The 21756-nt window shown below is 37.0% G+C and overlaps 1 protein-coding gene across 3 annotated transcripts; it reads right to left on the bottom strand.

Annotated features, from left to right (window-relative positions):
• Nucleotides 1–1334: 1334 nt before the first annotated feature.
• RPAP3 (RNA polymerase II associated protein 3) lies at nt 1335–21714 on the bottom strand. Of its 3 annotated transcripts, none has more exons than XM_027682198.1 (18): nt 21621–21713; nt 20711–20752; nt 19570–19728; nt 18297–18437; nt 17685–17807; nt 16361–16488; nt 15654–15775; nt 15240–15310; nt 14167–14295; nt 12674–12801; nt 10968–11089; nt 9446–9516; nt 9164–9280; nt 6664–6875; nt 5340–5532; nt 4711–4808; nt 3177–3281; nt 1335–2082 (listed from the first exon to the last, which is right to left on the bottom strand). In XM_027682198.1, the coding sequence occupies exons 3-18, from the start codon at nt 19720–19722 to the stop codon at nt 2025–2027; spliced, it is 1971 nt and encodes a 656-aa protein (XP_027537999.1). In that variant the 5' UTR covers nt 19723–19728; nt 20711–20752; nt 21621–21713; the 3' UTR covers nt 1335–2024. The 3 variants fall into 3 exon arrangements, with proteins under 3 accessions (XP_027537999.1, XP_027537997.1, XP_027537998.1); XM_027682196.1 differs by having other exon boundaries at nt 3181–3281; XM_027682197.1 differs by lacking the exon at nt 20711–20752 and having other exon boundaries at nt 3181–3281; nt 21621–21714.
• Between the last annotated feature and the right edge of the window lie 42 nt (nt 21715–21756).

Raw genomic sequence — 21756 nt, 5'->3', positions numbered from 1 at the left:
TACACTCCACCAAATTCTACATGCTTGAACAACTTCCTTTTCATCAGCCCTTCTCAACATGCACAAATCCTGAACAGAAATCTCTGTAAAAGCAGCAGTGGGACCAGAAGCCAACCATGACAGTTTATTCTCATTAAAAGCATAGCGCACTGCATGAAGTGGAGACGTAGGTGACTCGTGGATTACAGTTTCCAAATCTTTCTGCTATCAGCTTGCTTTTACTTTTGAAGGTCCCTGTTCCAATCATTTGTTTTCATCCATCAGCCTTCAAAAGGCAGCTTTTGAGAATGTACCGCATGCTCTATTAGTATAAGCCAGTCAGGCATACTCCTCTGGTCTACACTGAACAACCTGTAACAGTGCACAGGAAGGCACACTGTATCTACAAAATCTATACTATGAAATTACTCTGCTAAGTACTCCACCACCCCTCTGTCCCCTGGCATGGTGTCTATTAGTTACAGTAGTATCCCTGATACCTTCTCCAAAGTGCTTTACAATAAGGGGAATAAATAGCCCTTATCAGTAACTTGGGACACACCTAGAAATAACAATTCATATTGTAGTTAGTCTGCAAGTAGTGTTATATATGAGGGCTCTTCCACTTCCCCAATAACACTGGCTATTCTCGTGCTCAGTTCCAGGGCTATCTGGAAACTATCTTAGGAATTGAGTGTCAGTACTGCTCCTGTCAGTTGCTACCAAGCCCAAGGATTTAGCTCAGTTAAATTTTTTTTTAAGTGGATTATATCTGAACTAGGACATAACACAGCTCTTATGTTTTAAAATTATTTTTCTAATACTGACTACACAGAAGACAACAATTATACCTTTTCCTATTAATCGATGTTGGGAGTTTGAAGTCTTTTTAAATGCTGTAGCTGTTTAATCATTCCTCTTAAAAACAGCACAACTACGAAAAAGCATTAATATCTAAAAGCTTCCATAGTCAGAGAAGCATCAGTACAGCACAAGGGCTGAATCAGGATGAAAGTAAACTGGCAGAAACTGCGGGATAGAAGAGCTTGCAGTTAAACTTAGAGACACAGGCAAATTTTTAGATACCACCACTTGGATACTACAGTTAAATCTTACAGAATATTTTGCAAGTGCTATTATTTCCTCCTTCTGGTCATGTGAACAGTACAAACAGTTTATTACATCTAATGCTCAATCTTATCTAAGAATTTCACGCTTTTGCCTTCTTCATACTGGAAAGGTATTTTGCTTAGCCTCCTGAGTCATCTTAAGGGGTTTACCTGGTTAGGAACAACCGACCCAAAAGGTAAGTTTTACCAGATTATGTTGGAAGCACTCTTGAAAGAAGAAAAGTGTTTTTCATTAAACTTCTAGTTTAATTCTACAGTATTTGTCTTCCTTCTATTCTGCAATTACAGTTCGGGTTCACAGGAATAGGTTCTGAGGTTCTCAGCTGCCAAAACTCCACTTTTAGGTAAACTCAAGTAAAAATTTTGGAATTTTTTTGCCATCATAACTCAGGTTTGCTTTGCACAGTACAAGTTCTGATGTGATCTTTAGAGAAGAGCGATTTAGGCACCTTAATTAAAAAATTCCATAAAAATGCAGTATCTTTAGTTCAACATTCAGTTTATTTTCTAAAATAAAAAACCATGCACATTTCTAATATACAACATTTGATTCTTACCAAAGACATGTTTATAATTTTTTTTTCTTTTTAATAAAGATCTCTATCTACAGTCCAAATCCTGAATGCCAACCTGCTCAACTGTTTCGCAGGCAAACAGATTCTGCTGAAGAAAATGTAGATTTGTATTGTTTCAGGTCCTGGAAAGCAACTGTACCTGCAGAACTAAATAATTATCTCTTCAGGCACCTGCCATTTGGCTAAACCAAGTTTAAGAGTTTCATTATTTATAAAAAGCAACAAAATTCCAGTCTTTATACATTTCTTAGTTGATTTCCACATGAAAAACATGCAGAAATGGAAATTTACACGTCAGTCATCTTACTAAGAGAAAATGCCATATTTCTTCTCCAATTCTTCAACAGAAGCATCTTTTAATCCCATGTGGTTCACATGATTGAATAATACCCGTGTAACTGTAAAAGAAAATCCCATCATGAATGGTTATTTTTGTGATTTATGCTCTTACGATAAATTAGTCCAATTCTTTCCCCGGTGAGAGAAAAACCTATGGATTATATAGCTGAAGTATGAATACATTTTTAGAACTGCTGAGGATGAACAAAAGCAGCAAAGGGAAACTCTCACTTTGTTTTGACGCCGAGGAGCTGCCTAACAACATATCCTTAAACAGTGTACAATCCTGACAACAGAAAGCTTTTATTTTGTTTACTATCTTGACACTATGCCATTAAATGCAGAAGATAAAAGTTAATACCAGATGGCAGATAAAGCTTAGATAAGGTTAAAGGCGTGAATGCAATTTTTAAGAGGAATTTACTTGCACTTAAATAAGTTATTTTATTTTAACAAAATTCACATATCAAAGTTTTGAAAGTATAAGGGTTATTAGTGAAACTCAGCTGTAGATAGTAAATTTAACATTATTTGACCCCAGAGAAATGTTTTGCTTGTAAGTATCTCACTATTACATAGTCTGTCTGGTGTGCTAAATAAATAAAAAGTTGGACATAAACCCCACTTTTATAACCCATAAACTCAAGCCAATGTCAACTTGAATTGCAAACTAAAACAACTGATGCCTCAAGAACAGGACTGAAAACCACGCTGAGTGGTTTAGAGACATTTGCATTCTTTTGCCAACAGAAAAGTCAGGATTTGTCAAGAAGTAGTTGTAAATTGTGGAAACTGTGTAATCTGGATACCTGTTATCTCAGATACAAGATTTCATACAAATTCATAAATATTTTACAGTACCAGCTAGAAACTGACATGCTAGTGAAGCTTATTTTATCAGAATAAAATACAGTGGTATTACTGATTAAAATAAGAGGATTTAGCTGTAGTTTTCAAATCTAAACAATAAATAAGGAAACAAAGGATTAAGAAAAACTACATGACACTCATATTAACTTCTCAAACAATCAAAAAGCTAAACAACTAAACTGATTATTATATGGAATAAACAAGAATAGCACTAAACTTTACATATTTTTGGTTAGACTGTAGAGAATCACAAAATAAGTTTAAAAAAGCACCACCAAATTACTTACTTTTTTTCTCTGAGCCTGACATAAACATTACTGCCATATCAAATCTTTTTAATTCAGAGAGCCTCTGGAGGATTTCAAGGATGAGTGATGGCTCCTCTTTCCTGAAGAAGATTATTAGAAATATAAAAATAACTACTGTTGATTAGAAAGATTCAGTTACTGCAAGCAATATTAAAGAATTCAAGAAGAAATTAGAGGACCAGTAAAACAGAATTCCCTTCTCTGCTTCTCCTATGCCCTATCTTTCTTGTCTTTCCTGTTCATTCTTCCATTCACAATGCAAAAAGTCAATATCCAGAAATCTTTACGTAAGTATCATTCTTCCACAGAGCAAGAGTGAAGAAATATAAAAGCCTAGACTGATGCAAACTGACTGCTGGTCCTGTACAGATTACCTATTGCATGATTTAATACTTACACCTGGCCATAACATCATCATTTTTATACATATTGGGTAGTGTGATAGGAAGCAGCACCTGTGGCCACAAGAAGCTCAGCGAAAAGCTGAGCCAATTACAGTTGCCTAAATTTTTATCCATTCAGAAAATCCCTAGATTGTGTTTCGTTTTACATTCTTCTGGTCAACAGTAAACAGACATTGTCTTTGTCACAAATACTAACAAACTATTTTTCTATAACTCCACACTTCTTCAGGAGGGAGACACAACTTTCACCTCACAGCAAACAATTTCAACTTCCTAGCCTTTAGATGTCATACTACCAAATGCAGGACAGTATGTCTGAAGATGGCATTTTTCATCCATATGACAGATATTTTACTTTTAAGGAAACCAAGGGAAAGGCAAACATTGATTTACATTTGCTCTTCTACATAAAACAATGCCCTAAAAACATTTCTAGTGTGTGCTCGCAGGCAGAGTAATTCAGAGAAGTAGTACACTGCCTCTGACAGGTAAAATGAACTTTAGCACTCAAATGGTAGCATGGACGGAAATTTCAAAAATATTTTGTCAGGTCCTTGATTATCAGAACTTCAGTCTCCAACACACATTTACCACAAGGTACTGTAAAATGCTAGCACATAATTAGAAGCCTCAATGCATCACAATAACCATGGCATAAAACCAAACCTCTCAGAATTTCTCAACTTTAGAAAGTTAAAATAGAAGACAATGTGCAATTATATGTGATAACAGAATATACACTGCCATATGAATAAAACTTATTTCATACAGTCTAATGCTAGTTTCTGGTGCTCTTTAGAAGAACTAAATTCAACAACCCACAGTAAAAAGTATTTATTTCTTCACTTCTTTTCTATCTGATTTTTCAAGATAACTTTCATTTCTTATGAAGGAACAATTGAGTCATTCCAATTACTGTATCATGCTCATGTAATGTTGTGTGCTGGAAGTAATTTTGTATGCCCAAGGTTGGGACTAGAGAGAAAAAAAACCCCAAACAAACACACAATAAAAAAACAACCTCCCTGCTGTCAAAAAAAAAAACAAACCCAAACCCCTCAGAACAGTAATAAGCAATGTAAAACAAAGGAGGAGTTAAACTTACTCAATGTAGAAATCATGTAGAATTTTCAGTATCTGGTTAAACAAATCTGGATCTAAGGATTTCTGAAACAGCTTTGCATAAAGCGAGGGCTCTATTTGCTTTGAAAAAATTAAAAAAGTGTTATTTTTGGACAAAATGAATACACCTGAGTCATAACAATTAGATTTCCATTTTAAGAATGTCTTGGACAATGCTGAAGTGCACAAAAGCAAATAAAACCCATATCACACTATTTGACATTAAATATCAATTTTTGGGTTGGTTTTGACTGTGTTTCAAGCATTTGTTCAGTTTAAAATTGTTGCTATGTCTAATTACCCTAGAAGCATTCACTTGAAAAACTAGAATTTAACATGGTTACTAATGTATTTAAGTCTTTAAAGAACAAGGGCCTATGTTTGAAAAAAAAAGATTATGCAGAAACTGTACTCAAAGTGAGTGAAAAGTCAGACACAAGAGAAGAAATACTCAAATGTGGACCAAACTTTGTGAAGGCCATTTAAAAAAGAGGGGCTATTGTACACTGTTAAGACATTCTAAACACAGCCATCTCTTCCACCTAAGTGTACCGTTTCTTCAACATCAGCTGAAGAACTGTCCAAGCACTGTTGATACTCTACATTTCATACCTTCAGGTACAAATACATGTTTTCTGGGCAGTCTTTTAACTTCCTGAAGTCAGACTCAAGCTGGAAAGAGTTTGCAGGAACAGCAGGAACTGGAGATACAGACATAAATGACCTGATATCTTTTTCTGTCTGTTTGCTTGCAGGGGAAGATGGATGCAATGTTGATGAAATTCCTTTCACACACACAGGAAGCCTGTAAAAGTATTTTGAAACACATAATCAAGAAAACATTTAAGGAAATCCTACACTGAGACCTAACCATTTTTTTTAAATAATGTGTTTTAGCTTAAACAGATATTTAAAAATCCCTTCAGTTTATAGAAGCTTTATATTCGATTCACCTTTTCTAAAAAAAACATCATCACATCTGCAAGTACTTAAATTTACTCAGCCTCTTTCTATTTTGTTTCTGGAAATAACTGCATTTTATGGTAGGTTTCTCCCATACATACCTAAAAACCCCCATTTTCTGCAGTTTCATAATGCAAAACAATAACCACGTCAAATGAACAAACTGGTTTCAACACTGATAGCAGTGGATCTATTTTTTGTCTTATAAGTTGTCATTAAGTCCGTTTATTTTTTAGACATTATAAAATGGCTAAGAATATACTTTTTTCTTCAACACTTCACAGTAAATCCATCTAACTGAGCTGGAAAAGGTAGGTGCAGGGGAAGTGTTTCTCACATGAATTCTTCAATCAGGGTTCCATAAAAAGTATGGAATTTACTATTAACAGAATGAGACTGTCAATGCAGTGGACAACAAGTAGAGTTCCAACACTCAGCAAGGAGTGTTCTATACTTTAAGTGTAGTTTCAGCAAGCCAGACTTCAGTTTGCCTAACTAACACAGTGTAACCTACAAACTCTGAGTAAACCTTAAGTTATTAGCTGCATGCTTAGCAGAGGAAAGGGTAGTGACACTCATCTGCTCCTCTTCTCTCACACAACTGGTGTGCAAAGAATACTTGAACTCTGCCCAAAATCTATTCTAAACCACCACAAATAAAAATCACAGCTAGGGAAGACGGAGTGCACAAGCAAGAGAGAATATGGCATGCAGGAAAACTCTATGAATTTATTTTTATTTTCAGTGTAAGAATGAGTTTTCCATCTGACACTAAATAGATCATACTTGGCTCCACCACTGCACAATCAAAGAGGCAGATGTGCCATAACTGCAGTTTCTTTCAACATTTTCTCTTTAATTCAGATTCTCCAAAATATCTTTGATACCTCATCACATGTAGACATCTGGAAATGAGGATTACATTTCAACTACATTTACCTTTTTAAAAGAGGACCAGAATTATTATACTTACTTTAATGGTGACGTATCACTGATTTCTTCTATTTTCAAGTGCTTTGCTTTTGGAATATCTATTGTAGCTAACAGATCATCCTGATCTAGAGTCTCTGTTGTTTCAACACTCAGTGAATTCCTCCAGTTATTGACTAAAGAAGTAGTGCTGGGCAAGTCACCATCTGCTGTATCATCATCAACTTCTTCAATTTCTATTCTTTGCAATGGCTTCTGAACAGAACACATACCTCATGTCATATGCAGACTCAACACAAGTGTTTATACAGGCCCCCAACACAGCTGTGTATAATTTAAAATAATCTTATCATAACCAGTTACATCTGTAGTGGTGCACACAGAAGACACTCTCAATAAAGCTAAATGGTAAAAAAGGAAACTTCATTAAATTCTACATGAAGCCTGATATGATAATCTTATTGTTTTACCCTCATAAACCAGTATATCCTTACTCTAGAGGATCTCAGAATCTGCATTGTGTTTTCACTGTAATAATTAAAATAATAATAATAAAATTATACTTTTTTCAGCTAAGGTTGAATAAGCAAGATCTATCATATACTTTGACCAATGATGTAGTCAAGCTTTGTATGTAACCTAGCAAGACAAGTAAATATCCAGCAACATAAGCCTTGACCCACAACTTAAAATTTTGATATAATAAATCTCTGTAACTCAACCCTGCTGACGGACCAAGTTTCATATATCAAAAGGTAACTAACTGCACCACTACAGAACATAGTAACTAAAAAGTTTCAGCTTCTTTAATCTCTACATGATTATCATTATTTTTGGCCATCACCTAGCACCACCTTCACAGGTCCTACAAAAAAACAAACCTTACTTTTTGCTTTGGAATTTCATTTTCTGAACATGAATATAGCATATATTGCTTTAGAAATACTGATGCAAATGCACATGATTAAACATACTCAACAATTGAGACTTCTAAGAAATGGCAGATTTCTCTGTCCAACTCTAACACAATCTCATTTGTAAGTTTGCAGTTTGCAGACTGCTTTAAATCACATCATAAAAGCTCCTTGTCATCTTGGTGTATTGACAGCCAATACCATCTCATCACTGTGGCTGACTAGCGGATATGACATAAAATTACAGTTCTCTCTGCAATCGTTGGGCAGTACTAAAAGCACAGATTTTCAATCTATACTTCTTCTACCTTAACAGAATAACAAGAGAAATACAAGCAACCTAGTATCTCCTGAACACTTTTGTCTGTAGTACTTCAGGTACTTCAGACCTGAAATAAATTAATTTTGATTTATAGAAATATTGTATCTAATTATAGAGAGCACATAATAATCCCTCCTCCCAAAGGATCAAAATAACGACTTTCTACTAAAAGTATCCATCTGAACTATATATTCCATGAAGGTAAACAAATGTTTTCAAATTATCAAAAGCAGAACACTACATAGTATAAGTACATACAAATAAAAGTCTGAGCAAGCTTTGCACTTACATAACTCATTTCTCAATGTATAAAGATTAAATGTACTAAAACAGGAAGCCTAATACATAAAGAATGCTGGTATAACTCTCTGTATTATCATACTTTTTCATATATATATATCATTAATTTGAGTATAACCACTGATAATTCATAGTCAAAAAATATTCTTTACTGAAAACCAATACCCAGCTGTTCTACAGTTTATGAAATGAAAATGCAGGCTCAAAGCTCTTGCTTTGTCTCATAGCTCTATGTGACAGCAGCATAGCAAAATGTCTTGTTACCACTATGGCGCTGCTGTAGAAACTGTAAACAGCAGAAGAAAAGAAGGAAAGTTTACCCAGAGCTTTGTCAAGTATGCAGTCAAACACAGAGACTCAACTGTCTCCCCTTTCCTCTCAACCGCAATGTCAGCTATAGACACGGGACAGGGCTTGGGGTTGCCTCCCTATTTTACATTATAGTATGGCCAGTCTTCGCGAACGAAGATTTTGGGAAAGGTCTTTTACCTTTCAAGCCTGCGCAATGGATTTTTTAGGTGAGACACAGCATGTGCTGAACTGAGCCCACCCTTTAATCCTAAGGTTCATCTGCCAGGGCCAAGCGAACTTGGACAATGGCAGTGAGGTCCTCAGGACGTAGGTTTGTTTAGAGTGACCTTCTCATAGATGGATGGCCTTACAGGGCTGACGAGTTCCATCTGCCCGGGGGAGTATCCCTGACCGGGAATCGAACCCGGGTCGCGGTGGTGAGAGCGCCGCATCCTAACCAGTAGACCACCAGGGGTCCCCACTTCACATTATAAAAGTACGCATACACCATATTTTCTGAGGGTGGTACTGTAGGCTGAATGCTTACACCACTGCTGCTGTGAACTTCAGCATTTCCATGTACGTGTACATTCTTGAAAAATATCAAGAGTAATTTCTGGCTTTCCACAGGCAAGAGTTAATCTACAGAAGTAGATTTTTAACTTTAAGCTCTACTTTACCCATCATTACAGAAAGCAACTCACAAAACAACTTACTGTTGATTTAATCTGTAATGGGTTATCAATCAGTTTCACTATATTTTTTATTTCCGTTTCTTTTATCAATACCGCAGGATATTCTTGGCGAGTTCGCTGTTCTTTCTCAGTTAATTCCTGAAAAAAATTGGCAAGTTATCCAAAAGATCAGAAGTTTCATGAATAATTACAAGATGTTAAAAATAATGTAATAAAGAATAAAAAAATTCTAATACTATACTATAGCCTTACATAAACTCCCAAAGAAACAAAAACCCACCAAACTTGTGTAAGTATACATACATTCCTTATTTTAGTGAGTTCGTTTATTGCTTGTTTATTTCCAGGTTCCAGCTTCAGAACAGATTCAAAATCTGAGTGAAAAACAACATATAAATTGTGGATTTTACAAATTACAGTGTATTCATGGAAGATTTTTAAACCTTCTATTTTCCTTTCATAGCTCTTAAATTAAAGGCAGGTAAGTCATGGAATCACAGAATGAAGAAGGTTGGAAGGGACCACGGTGGGTCCTCTGGTTCAACCTCCTGCTCAAGCAGGGTCATCCTAGAGCACATGGCACAGGATTGTGTCCAGATGGTTCTTTAGTATCTCCAGTGAGGGAGACTCCACAACCTCTCTGGGGAATCTGTTCCACTCACCCACACAGTAAAGAAATTCTTCCTCATATTAAGGTAGAACTTCCTGTGCCTCAGTTTCTGCCCACTGCCTCTTGTCCTAATGCTCAGCACCACTGAGAAGAGCCTGGATCCATCCTCTTGGCACCCTCCCTTCACATACACTCACTGATGAGGTCCCCTCTCAGATCTCTCTTCTCAAGGCTGAACAGGCCCAGCTCCCTCAGCCTCTGCTCCTAAGAGAGATGCTCCAGTCCCTTAATCATCTTTCTCACCCTCCACTGGGCCTGCTCCAGGAGCTCCATGTCTCTCTTGCACTGAGGAGCCCAGAACTGGACATAGCACTCCAGATGTGGCATCACTAGGGCTGAGAAGAAGGGCAGGATCACCTCCCTCGACCTGCTGGCAATGCTTTTCCTAATGCACCCTGGGATACCACTGGCCTTTTTGGCCACAAGGGCACACTGCTGGTTCACGGACAGCTTGTTGTCCACCAGAATCCCCAGGTCTTTCTCCACAGAGCTGCTTTCCAGCAGGTAGCCCCCAGTCTGTCTTGGTGCATGGAGTTATTCTTCCCCAGGTGCAGGACCCTGCATTTGACTATGCTGAATTTCAGATGGTTCTCTGCCCATCTCTCCAATCTGCTGAGGTCCTTCTGAAGGGCTGCACAGCACTCTGGGATATCGACCACTCCATCCAGCTTTATGTCACCAGGGAACTTGCTGAGGAGGCATCTGCCCCTTCATCCAAGTCACTGATGAATAAGTCAAACAGTACTGGGCCCAGTATTGAACCGTGGGGGATACCACTAGTGAAAGGCTTCCAATTAGAGCCTATGACGCTGATTACAATCCTCTGGGATCTGTTGTTCATCCAGTTCTCAATTTACCTCAGTGTCCACTCACAGGTCATCCTAATGCTTAAACCATGACCCACTTTTTAAACAAATTTTTCAAACTATTTCTTACTACTTATCATAAACAACAACAGTTGTAATTTCACACAACACTGTCTTCCCAACACATGGATACCAACACAAGAGTTTTTATACATGTTCAGTGAAACGCAACTAAATCCCTCGATTTTTCCTTTTTGCACTGATAATCTTGATTAGTCAGAGTAAAAAAATCAGCATGTCCTTATACTGATCTCTTACCTGTCACATTTAGGCTAATTCAAAGTCATACCTTGCATAGCTTCTTTTAGCTTTCCAAGAGCAACTCTGGCAGCTCCTCTTCTGGCAAAAGCTTTAGAATAGGAGGCATCTAAGAGCAGAGCTTGTGTACAGTCATCTTCTGCCTCTTCATATCTCAGCAAAAGAGTAGTACAAAATTAATAATCAGTTTCAACTGAAAAGACAGAGCTACTCAAACCAATTAAAATATAAAGGTAGATCCTAATTGCCTACATATACATGTCACTGAGCTAAAATGTAAAAAAACCCAAAACCTCGTAAAATATGATTTTTCAGCACCTTGAAATTTGAGTCAAATTGGTATCTCATAATAGAAAAATTCACTTCCTTTGTGAAAATAAATGTTTAAAGCTTGTCAGAGCAGAGGTCACCTTAAACATTTAATAGCCTTAAAATCAAAGTCAGTACCATGGCTTTGTACTTCTGAAAACCAGAAATACCATTACAAACAAAGAAAAAGTACAAGAAAGGAGAAGCAAGCAAACATGAGAATAAATTTTTCTACATCTGAATTTCTGTGACTTGTCCTTAACTATTTCAAAATGGGAAGTTCAGTATATCCTTGCATTAATGTCATTTGTTTCATTTTAAGATTAAATTTTTCCATCCCATTTGTATTTAGTTATATTAGATCATGATTCCACTATGTGCTCATTAAAGTATTTTCATTCATTCCTCTTCTCCTTCTTCAACCTATCACTAAATTTATGGAAATTAATTTTTATTTGCAGTTCTTATCGATACTAGCAGTTTGTATGAATACCAATGAGTTTCTGTTACATTTTATGTTTGATTCTCTTTCTAATATAAAGACTCACGATACATAGATCTATCATACAGAATCGATTTGCTTGCTTGGCAATTCAATTAAAGTATCACTTCCGCTGAATCTCAGAGAATATTATTTGCATTATGATGTACTTTAAATGACAAGTGTTGTGTCAGAAATACTACCCATGCAACCTATTTTATAATATCCTAATTTGAGATCCATGTACTGCCTCTACAGATACCCAGCCTCGTCAAAGAACGTAACACTGAGCTCTCTGCTTCTCCTGCTACCATCTTGAAAGTTTTAAACTACCACACCATCAGGGAGTCAAAAAAAGCTCAGACTTCAAAAATGGTCATATGGAACTTATCTAGTTCGTTAAAAAGCATGCATTTCCTACTGTTTCTAGGTTATCTGGCTAAAGCTTAATTAAAAATAAACAAACTACACATACAAGTCTCCATTAGTGAACTTAACAAAATAGTTTAAAAGCTCACATTTTCCAGAAAAAGCTTCTATTCATTCCCTTTGAAGTCAAAAGCTATAATCCACTTCTTTTTCCAGTGCAACGTTAGTAGCTGAGCATGCTTTATAGTCAAAAAAAACAAAGGTTCGGGCGGTTCCTTTTAGAAAGGTGACTATCTGAATTTTATGCACGTAAAAGAACAGAAATCCAACTTTAGAAACTATAATTTCATACTGGTGCTATTTTATTATCTCAGAACTTTTTCCTACACAATGCATTGCAAGATCACACACAGATTTGTTCCCTCTCCTTTACTGATTTCAACATGATTTATTCTATACTGAATTCTAACAAGACTTAGAAGGAGTGACAGTAACTCAACCTGAATGAAAATCTACTGGATCATTATTCCTTCTAGTTCACATCAAACAAACAACACAGCATTTGCAATTCCACTTACTTCTCAATTTTTAGGTAGGCCATGGCTCTGTTAGCTGGCAGCAGCGCATTGGTGCCATCTGCTGCAATACCACGGGTGTAACATTCTATTGCAGCCTCGTACTTTCCTTCTTTGAAATAACCATTACCCTGGAATATTTAGGTCAGAAAAAAGAGCATTAAGAAAGATCCAATGTAATGAATCCTTTTAGCAGACAGGGTCACAACATCACAAATACAGATCACAAAGAACGCCCATATCAAGGTAAACATTTATGGCATATTTCCTCATATCTAGGCAGAACACAAAAGGTATCTTAGTTCTTTCTAATACTTCAAGGATTAAAACTCTGCCATGTGGCAAATTTTTAAGTGCAGACCTGTAAGTCTACAACTTCTTATTTATCTTGATGCTTGATGTGCAGGGTAAGCCATCCTGTACCTCCTGAATTTAAACATGACCTGAACCTTTACAATTCCCCTTTCAAGATGACTTTTGCACTGCACAAATCCATCTTTATCCTGCTACATCCATGAATCTTATCCCCAAATATTACTTGGGTCCAAATATTGTTGTTTTGTAATTAATGCTCCATACAAGAAAATTATATTACTTTTTTGTTTGTTTTTGGGGGACTAAAACTATCTTTTGCTTCTCAGTACTAATATGAGGCCACATATCTTCTCTGCTACTACTGTACTCACTGGCAAAAAATGAAAGGCCACAGTTCAGACTTGACAAGATCCATGTTGCCAGGAACAGCGAGTCAACTTTGCTACCAATGAAGTATCGCATTAGACTGAAATTTCTGTTCTGTGATCTATTCAAACTTTTGTTCCTTTTACCTACTTAATGTAGGGTTTCATTCTTTTCCTACTAATTACTTCTCACAACCAGTATAACAAATGTGAATATTGATAACAAGTCAGAAGTTAAACAGCTAGGTAAGTGAATAGATATAAAATTTTGGTTTAGTGGCAATGTTATTTCTTAATTGAAAGAGTGGTGAGAGGGAGAAATCAATAAGCCAACTTTGAGTTAGACTGTGTATCTAGAAATATGTTTTTATTGTCATTGCTGCCTGCACCCCCAAAGTCTGTCTTATAACTACTTTTCACCATGTAATCAAAGGTTTAAAATCACAAGAAATAGTCCACAACCCTACTTGGACAAGCAGAGGTCAGAGTCAAGATACATATAATAATGGAGAAATGGGATCTTTATAAAGTGCAGTTCAGGTGCTATTTGTCTTACCATATATTTGAAATTTAGCATATGCAATTTGGGCCGTACAAGCTACCTTGCATAATTATTCCTCCAGAAGAATCCAAACAGAATCCACTCACCTTCCTACAGAGCCCAAAATGAGAAACAATTAAATGCAATGTCCTTGATGTGACCTTATGAAGTTCAAGACAGCATCAGGTTTAATTTATACATTTGCATAGCTATTATCACAACACAACACTTTTCTTTACTAGGTCTCTCCTGTTGCACCAGAAGCTGTGATTTACCAAATCTTTTTCTGCAATAGCCTTCTGCTTGAGCTGCTGCTCTTTAATGTGCTGCTTCTCTCCATCTGTTAATCCCGTTCTGACATCTTCAAACTCTTTCTGTTCTGAACTTTCTTTTGATGACAGAGCCTGCAAAGATGTATTTTTTCCCTCAGTATTTCCCCACTTACACATTTTCAGAACATAAATTACAAATTCTAAATTTTTAAGATGCAAAAATCTGCCAAACTTTTTAACAGAAGTGCCTGTGTTGTAAATTAAATACAAACTGAAGAGACCATTTTAAATTGTTTCTTGAAAATGTATTTCTATGAGTGACTGCAAGTCAGAATAATACTTGGTAAATAAAAAGTATGTAATTTCTGAAGCACAATGCAAAATGACTCAAGAAACCTGTTTGTATATACTGCAATCCACAAATCATTTATTTCTTCAATTCCTGGAGATTTTGTGTCTTCATTCCGAAAACAAATTTTTCAAGCACTTTCGAAAATACAGTTAAAGAGGTATATGCATATTCATACAGCATTAAGAGGTGAGCTTATATTTCGTAAGTCATCATAAGCAACATTCTCTCCCTGTCATGAAAGGGATCAGAATTGCAATAGAGTAGTATGCTCTGCTAGGCTTAAAACAACTTCCTGGTTTGGCTGACCACAGCAATCAGCGGGACTACAAGCAGGCTAGCTGTTCAGTTTTAACTGCCAAGAGAACACAGAGGTTCTCTCATGTGTTGTGCTACCTTGTACCAAGCTTGACTGAAAGAAGCATTAACACAGGAAGTAAAAATTGAGGGAAAATTAAAAAGACCCCAACCTACCAAAAAAACCAAACCCAAACAAAAAACCCAGATGGTGTACACATAGTCTGCTGATTCACTATTACACTGATGTTTGCATATGTGCTAGTTTATCCAGAAGTAACTCAATTACAGATGTTGACCTCAGTGAACTTCTAATGCCATAAAAAGTATGAGAATTTGTTGAATCAGTTCTTGTTATAAATACAGACTGATAAAGATATAAACTGAACAGGGTGTATTAATTTATGCTAGAGTCTATTAATCTTATTACCTGATCAATTTTCTTCAGTTCATTTTTAGCTTCAAAGTTGTTTGCATCCAGCTCTAAAACTTTTTCATAATCTATCAGAAGACCAGAAAAATATGTTTCAGGTAGGAAGGACAGACCAGTAAGAGCATTCTTTTGAGATAATCCTTTTTTTGTAGTTACTCAAGAAGCCTGAGATATTGCGAGGAATATATCATTCTAAGACATTTAAAGTCGAATTATTCTAGAACTACTAACATCTGCAGCAATCATTTGTACTTGCCACTTGAACTTATGCAACATGGTATTTCATTTCTTTGTTTATAGGAAACAAAAATTAAATTCCTACCTCAAATAAGCAGATCACACAAGTCCTAATCAAGCAGACAGAAGAACAGTTTATATGTATTCTGAGGAAAGAATTTTTAAAAGACCCACCTTCTTTAGCACCTTGAAGATTTTTCAAAGCAAAACGAGCAGCCCCTCTTCTCACATAAGCCTTAATGTAATTTTTATCTAAAGCAAGTGCTAAATTGCAGTCAGATTCCGCAACAGAAAATCTGTTAAAAAAATGAATGAGACGTTTGGACACATCTAGGTAACAAACCCCAAAACTTCAGTAATTTATCTTATTTGAACCTTCCCAGGTTCTTGATAACATGGAAATCTTACATACTTCAGAAGGGACACAGAACAAGTATTTAAACATCTCTTGATTTAGAATACATCAAAACAAGGAAAACAGAGGTCAACAACCTCTACTGCCACAGAAAAAACAACCAACTCCTCTGTAACCTTTCTACCCCAAAACAAGTCAAAGCCTTAGAAACAGAGCTCACTGAATCTGAAAGGCAATTTAGATGGTGAACTTCCTCTTCCTCTTTTTTCTTCAAGCGTTACATTCTAACACAGAAGACAGTGAACTTCTAGCATGAAAGCAGAGGAAAAACAGATGAGGGAGACTACCAGATTCCTTATCCTAGTGATTCCTATCTTACTTTGAAATTGGAAAGTAGTCTGCAACAGTAGTTTTACACAGACTGTATCACAGTATGATATATAATCAAGACTTAAAACCAGACCAGAAATCTGAAGGTAGCATTTCACGTTAGAAAACATTACAGATTTAACAATGCAAGTCTTACTTTTTCATTCTATAAAAAGCTGATGCTCTGTTTGTGGGCAATACTGGATTGTACGGATCAGAATGCATCCCTCTAGTATAGCATTTTATAGCTTCATCAAAGTTTCCTTGTTTAAAGTAGTTATTACCCTGCAAACAGAAAAGAGCCTTTTCAGTAAGTTACTTTTACATTGGCAGAAACGTTGCTAATTTTTGGTGAAAAAAAAAATAGAAAATCAAAGTTTGTATTTTAGAATGCTTAAACATTTTTGTTCAACATTTCTCAAGAAGCACTGCTTTACTGTGAAACCTGTTTTTAAACTAATATATTCTAAGTATCCCACATAATAACTAGTTCTCATGATATATCCTACAACATGGTTTTATAAAGTATTGATTTTCAGTATCTGTAGGTCATTTCCAGAAACCTGTAACAAGCACATACACAGCTGCCTAAATTACTGAATTATTTTTTTAAACATTTTTAGTAACTAGATTAGGCACCTCTGCTTTCCAAGGTAATTACTGTAATTTCTCCCTCCTTTGGGACACAACTTTTATCTCACATACCCTCAAGTACTTCACTGCAGTCAAGATGATAATGGCAATGACACCTCAATTGCTCAGTGTAGACTGCAGATTACATGTTTAGGAATTTCCACAGCAGAACCCAAAAAAACCCACAAAAAAATTTACAAAAAACCAAACCAAAACTAAAACTCTAATGAAGTAAAGCATGCACTGACAGATGGGCTAGGTGATTGCTTACAAACAAAGAACTTTCTCAAAACCACACAAGTTGCTGCACAACTTAGCCTATTTCTCATGCCAATGAATCATGAGATAGATCTCTTTCTGTATCCCACCTTATTAGGTAAAATGGAACTGGTACAAACTTGACATTACTAAGGCAGAGGAGACATACAAGTTCATCCATCATTCCCAGAGGTACTGGCCTCACAAAGGGACTGTCTCTAAATCCTTGGGGATTTAGTTTGGGGCATTCAGATGTTTTGTTCAGGTAAAAAACAGTTTGATCTATATGGCAATTCTATACAGCAATTCAACTTCTCAAAGCAAAAAATCACCAACACATTTATCATCATAAGTATCCATTAAGCAGTATCCATTAAGCAGAATCTGACAGACTTGCTGCTATTTGTGATGAGAAGAAAGAGAATTGCAGTGAGAATTTTCTATTTTGGAATAGGCAGGAAAAGAGACATAAAAACTTCCAGATAAGAAATTCTTCTACCAGGTGTGTGGTCTCAGTGGACGATCTTTAAAAAATGCTCCTACATCTAAATTGCTACTTTGCCAATAACACATATCTATAATGCTATAACCTTTTCCTTCTCTGCAAGAGCCTTTTCTGCATCTATACGAATTCCATCTTCTTCAGAGTCTGATTCTTGAGAGACAGAATCATGAGTACTATCTTCTTTATCGAGTTCTTCAAGTATTTTATCCTGAAATCAGAAAAAAAACCAAACCACCTATTACCTTCATTGTAATTCAACAGTGTAAAATAATATAAGTAAGGCTTTCGGAAAATTATATATGTGTTTTCAAAAATCTTTACTCCTCTCTACTAAGGAGTATTCTACACTTCAAAAGTGAGAGAACTATCCTTTAATACTAGCAGCTGTGTTTAGTCTTAAATTTTACTAGAATTATGACCTTTTCATAGACCTATTGTTAACAAAGATTTTTTTTCCTTAAACTCGAATTCAATCTGCTGGATAAAAGCACAGTCAATAGAAAACCAAATATTTATCAATATTCCAAATACTAAACACATAACCTTTTTGGGAGAAAGCTATTTTATGTTTATACAGTACCCAGCACAGTAAGAGACCATCTTGTAGACTGAACTCTCAGTACTCTAACAAAAATTTTATTTAACACAGAAGCAGCTGGGGCAAGACGCAGGTAACAAAGCAAATATTCTGACTCACGACATCAAGTTTTCCCCATGCTTCATAATCATAGGACTTGATCTTGTTTTTCTTGTTTTCTTCAGACGTTATCTTTGAAGGGATGTTACTTTTGCTTTTCTTCTTTTTCTTAAAAGCCTTGTTTCGAATTGGTGGTAAATTCTAAATTAAGTAATGTAATATAAAACAGATGTGTGAAAGTCATTCATCTTGAAGAATCTATAGTACCTATATCTAGATACATCCAGCACGTATCCACTGACTAGTTTTCTTTTAGAAATCCATCCAGCAAGCTGTTCTCATAAACTCCACAAAACCATTAAGAACAAGTATAAATCTTTCAATACTGATGCCTTAAGACCCTTTCAGTTTTTTTGATTTTGCTAATTTTTATAAGCTTTATATGTAATTATAGTAGAAGTAGATTTTAGAAGTAGCTATATTGTATTCCTCACCCTTTAGCACCCTTTCGTTTACACATTCCTCAACCCTCTTACCCCATTCCATGCTCCCCATATCAATTCTACCCCTGAATTCAGTAGAAACGTTTAGTCTCTTGTCAAGGCAAGGCCTATGCTGTTTAGAGAACACTCATATCTTGGCCTGAACAACAGAACACAGTCAAGAACTGGGTGACCGTGTACCCTTTGCACTCTGAAGATGGTGAAGATGATGAAGAAGTGGTCCCAAAGGCCCCCAGACCCAATTCCCAGGGGGTGGGCCAGGGGGCGGGCCAGGGGGCGGATCAGGGCAGAAGTAACGGGGTGGAAACACTTGGGATTGGACAGACAGTATTATAAAATGTAACATCTTAGGCACAGCCTGCACACGAGTCCTGTAACATCTATGCCTTGGCACAAATTAAACCCTTTCCTTATCTCACCCTCAATAAACTGCTCCTGAGTTTTTTCTTTAGTATCAGCTGCTTGCATCAATACATAGCATATATGCAGAGTATAACTGAAGTATAATTTCAATATATTAAAATTTAAAGGTAAATAAGTGATACTGATGCTGCCAACAGAAATATTCTCATAAATCTACCCCAAACTGACTAAAAATGTACTGGCCTCATCACCTCCGGAGGCTACTACCCCACAGTTCTGCTGGTGGAACAGTTTACAGAGGAATCTTTGGTCTACTTCAGATGAAGAACAAGTCAGCTGGGTTAGTTCACACCTTCTATTCAGATACTTTAAGTCAATAAATGTAATTTTGCTAAAGCAACACGTAATTATTATAAACACTATCACATTATGAATAGCTAAGTTGACACTGGTCTTGTGATTTTTACCTCTTCTGGGACCCCACTCTGTTTCCTTAGTTCAGAATCCACTTCTTTAATATCTTTTTCCCAGCTCTCCAATTCTCTCACAAAATCCTGCAGCTCTTCAGCATTTTGTTTCATTTGCAGCTGTAGTTCTACTGTTTTATTCGGTGCATTCATTGTAATCTGCCAAAATTCAAGGAAAAAAGCTTTCTAAAAAGAACTTGAAAGATAAAGAAGCTAGCTATTTCAAAATTAAGAAGTCTGACTTATATGCAAGTCAGGGTTCCCAATGGCATAGTAGGAACATTAAATACTATAAGACTAAAATGAAACACAATTTAAACGTCATTGAAAATATGAAGGGAAGCCATTATTCAGATATAACAAAGTATATCATAACAAACACTTCATGCTTTCCTGACTAAAAGCACCCAACAAGTCAATGGTAATCCTGAAAGTGCCAGAAAGTCCCCAAAACTTAATAATTATTAACTTAATAGTCATCATAAATTTTGCTCTTAATTTTACTATCTTAAGCGAGGAAGTTGTATTACCAAAAATATCAAGTAACAATTAAAAAGTAATCTTGCAAATAAAAATCTTGGTTACAATTCAGAAAAAAACCCATGTTTGTACAGTTCATAGCACAAAAATCTGAAAGGATGAAGCAACCATGTTTTGAAAACCATGATTAAGTAATTCATGATGAGCTAAATACAAACTTAGAGAGGGAGTGTTATAAATGATTGCTAACTATAACCTCTTGACTGAAAGCTTCAGGATCTGTTACAAGCCTCATGTAAGTATAAATAAACTATTTACAGAGATAGTACACATAAAATATTTAAGGGAGAAAAAGACTAAATTATTTAACATATTTTATTTAACATTATTTTTAACATCCAGTAAGATAACAACCTAATATCATAGAAATATAAAAATTTTTGAGACAAATAAAGTTAATGATTTCTGCAGTACAAGGGACTATCCATATTCATAGACAATGGTCTCAAAGAGATGGAAAAACACATTGTATAATTACTAGCAAACTAATGCCACCAAAGTAGAAATGTTTTTACATCCACAGAAGTAAGCAGCTGAGTGGATGCCCTGCTGCAGCAGTTGTGCTTCTTCCTAGTTCATACTTAGGTGGTAACATACTTACACTGAACAACTTATTTTTCTTGAAGTCTTCTAAATAGTTGGTCTATTTGAAACAAAGCGGAAAAAATCTTTGGATGAAGCAAAAAATGCGTATCTTTCATCACATTTCCAATAAAGGTGCTTACTATGTTTTTTTTCCCACCTACAACTGCTGTCCCATACAGAACTCTCTCTTTAATATTCAGCCTAATAATTTTGTGAAACCTGTGCATGGACACACCAAATATTCCACACAGACTTGTGTATCCTGGCCAACGGTAGTTAGAACAAGACACTTCAAAAGATGAGAGAAAATGCGCTGTGATCTGCTGAACTTTTCTTTTTGCCATGACGGACTGAAACAGTTTCCACTAAACATGTGGAAATCTAACATGAAATCTGTCTGTTTCTTCTCTGGTTGTTTCGTTCCAGTGTATAATGTAAGCTTGCTCCGTTACCCACCAGCCGTACACAGCTTAGCAACAACCTTAATCCACGCAGTGACAGCGGCCGCTTCACAGCACAGCTCTTACACCCTTTCAAGGCGCTTTTATTGGATTCTCAGAGCTGGGCCCTCTCCAACACCCGAGAGCCGCCCGGTTCCCGCGGGTCTGCGGGGAAGCAGCCGCACGGCCCGGCCAGCAGCACCCGGGGCAGCTCGGGCCCGCCGGGAGCGGCTCCCCACGCCGCGCCGCAGGAGGCCCCGAGGCGGAGCAGCCCCCTGCAGCCTCAACACCCGCCACTGCACCGCCCCCAAGTTACAAGCGAGGCCGTGACTCCATCAGGGTGCGCTCCCCCTCCCCTCGCCTCCCGCGTCACCCCGCGCGGCCGGGCCGCCACTGGACCACGGAGCGGCGGCACCGCGGGGCTCGAGCACCGCAGCACATCCCGCTCGTCCCGTCCCTCCCGGCTTCACCTGCTCCGGGTGTCACCTGCTCCGGGTGTCGCCTCTTCGCGCCGCCGCCGCCGCCGCCACCGCCCCTCGCCCTCCCCGCGCGGCCGAGGCCCCTCCCCGGATGCAGCGCGACCCCGGAGCGGGACGGCGGAGGGAGCGGTCGGAGCCGACAG

This window comes from Neopelma chrysocephalum, unplaced genomic scaffold, assembly GCF_003984885.1.
Source record: "Neopelma chrysocephalum unplaced genomic scaffold, ASM398488v2 Primary Assembly neopelma1_62, whole genome shotgun sequence".
NCBI lineage: Eukaryota > Metazoa > Chordata > Aves > Passeriformes > Pipridae > Neopelma > Neopelma chrysocephalum.
This window is presented reverse-complemented; position numbering and strand designations above follow the sequence as displayed.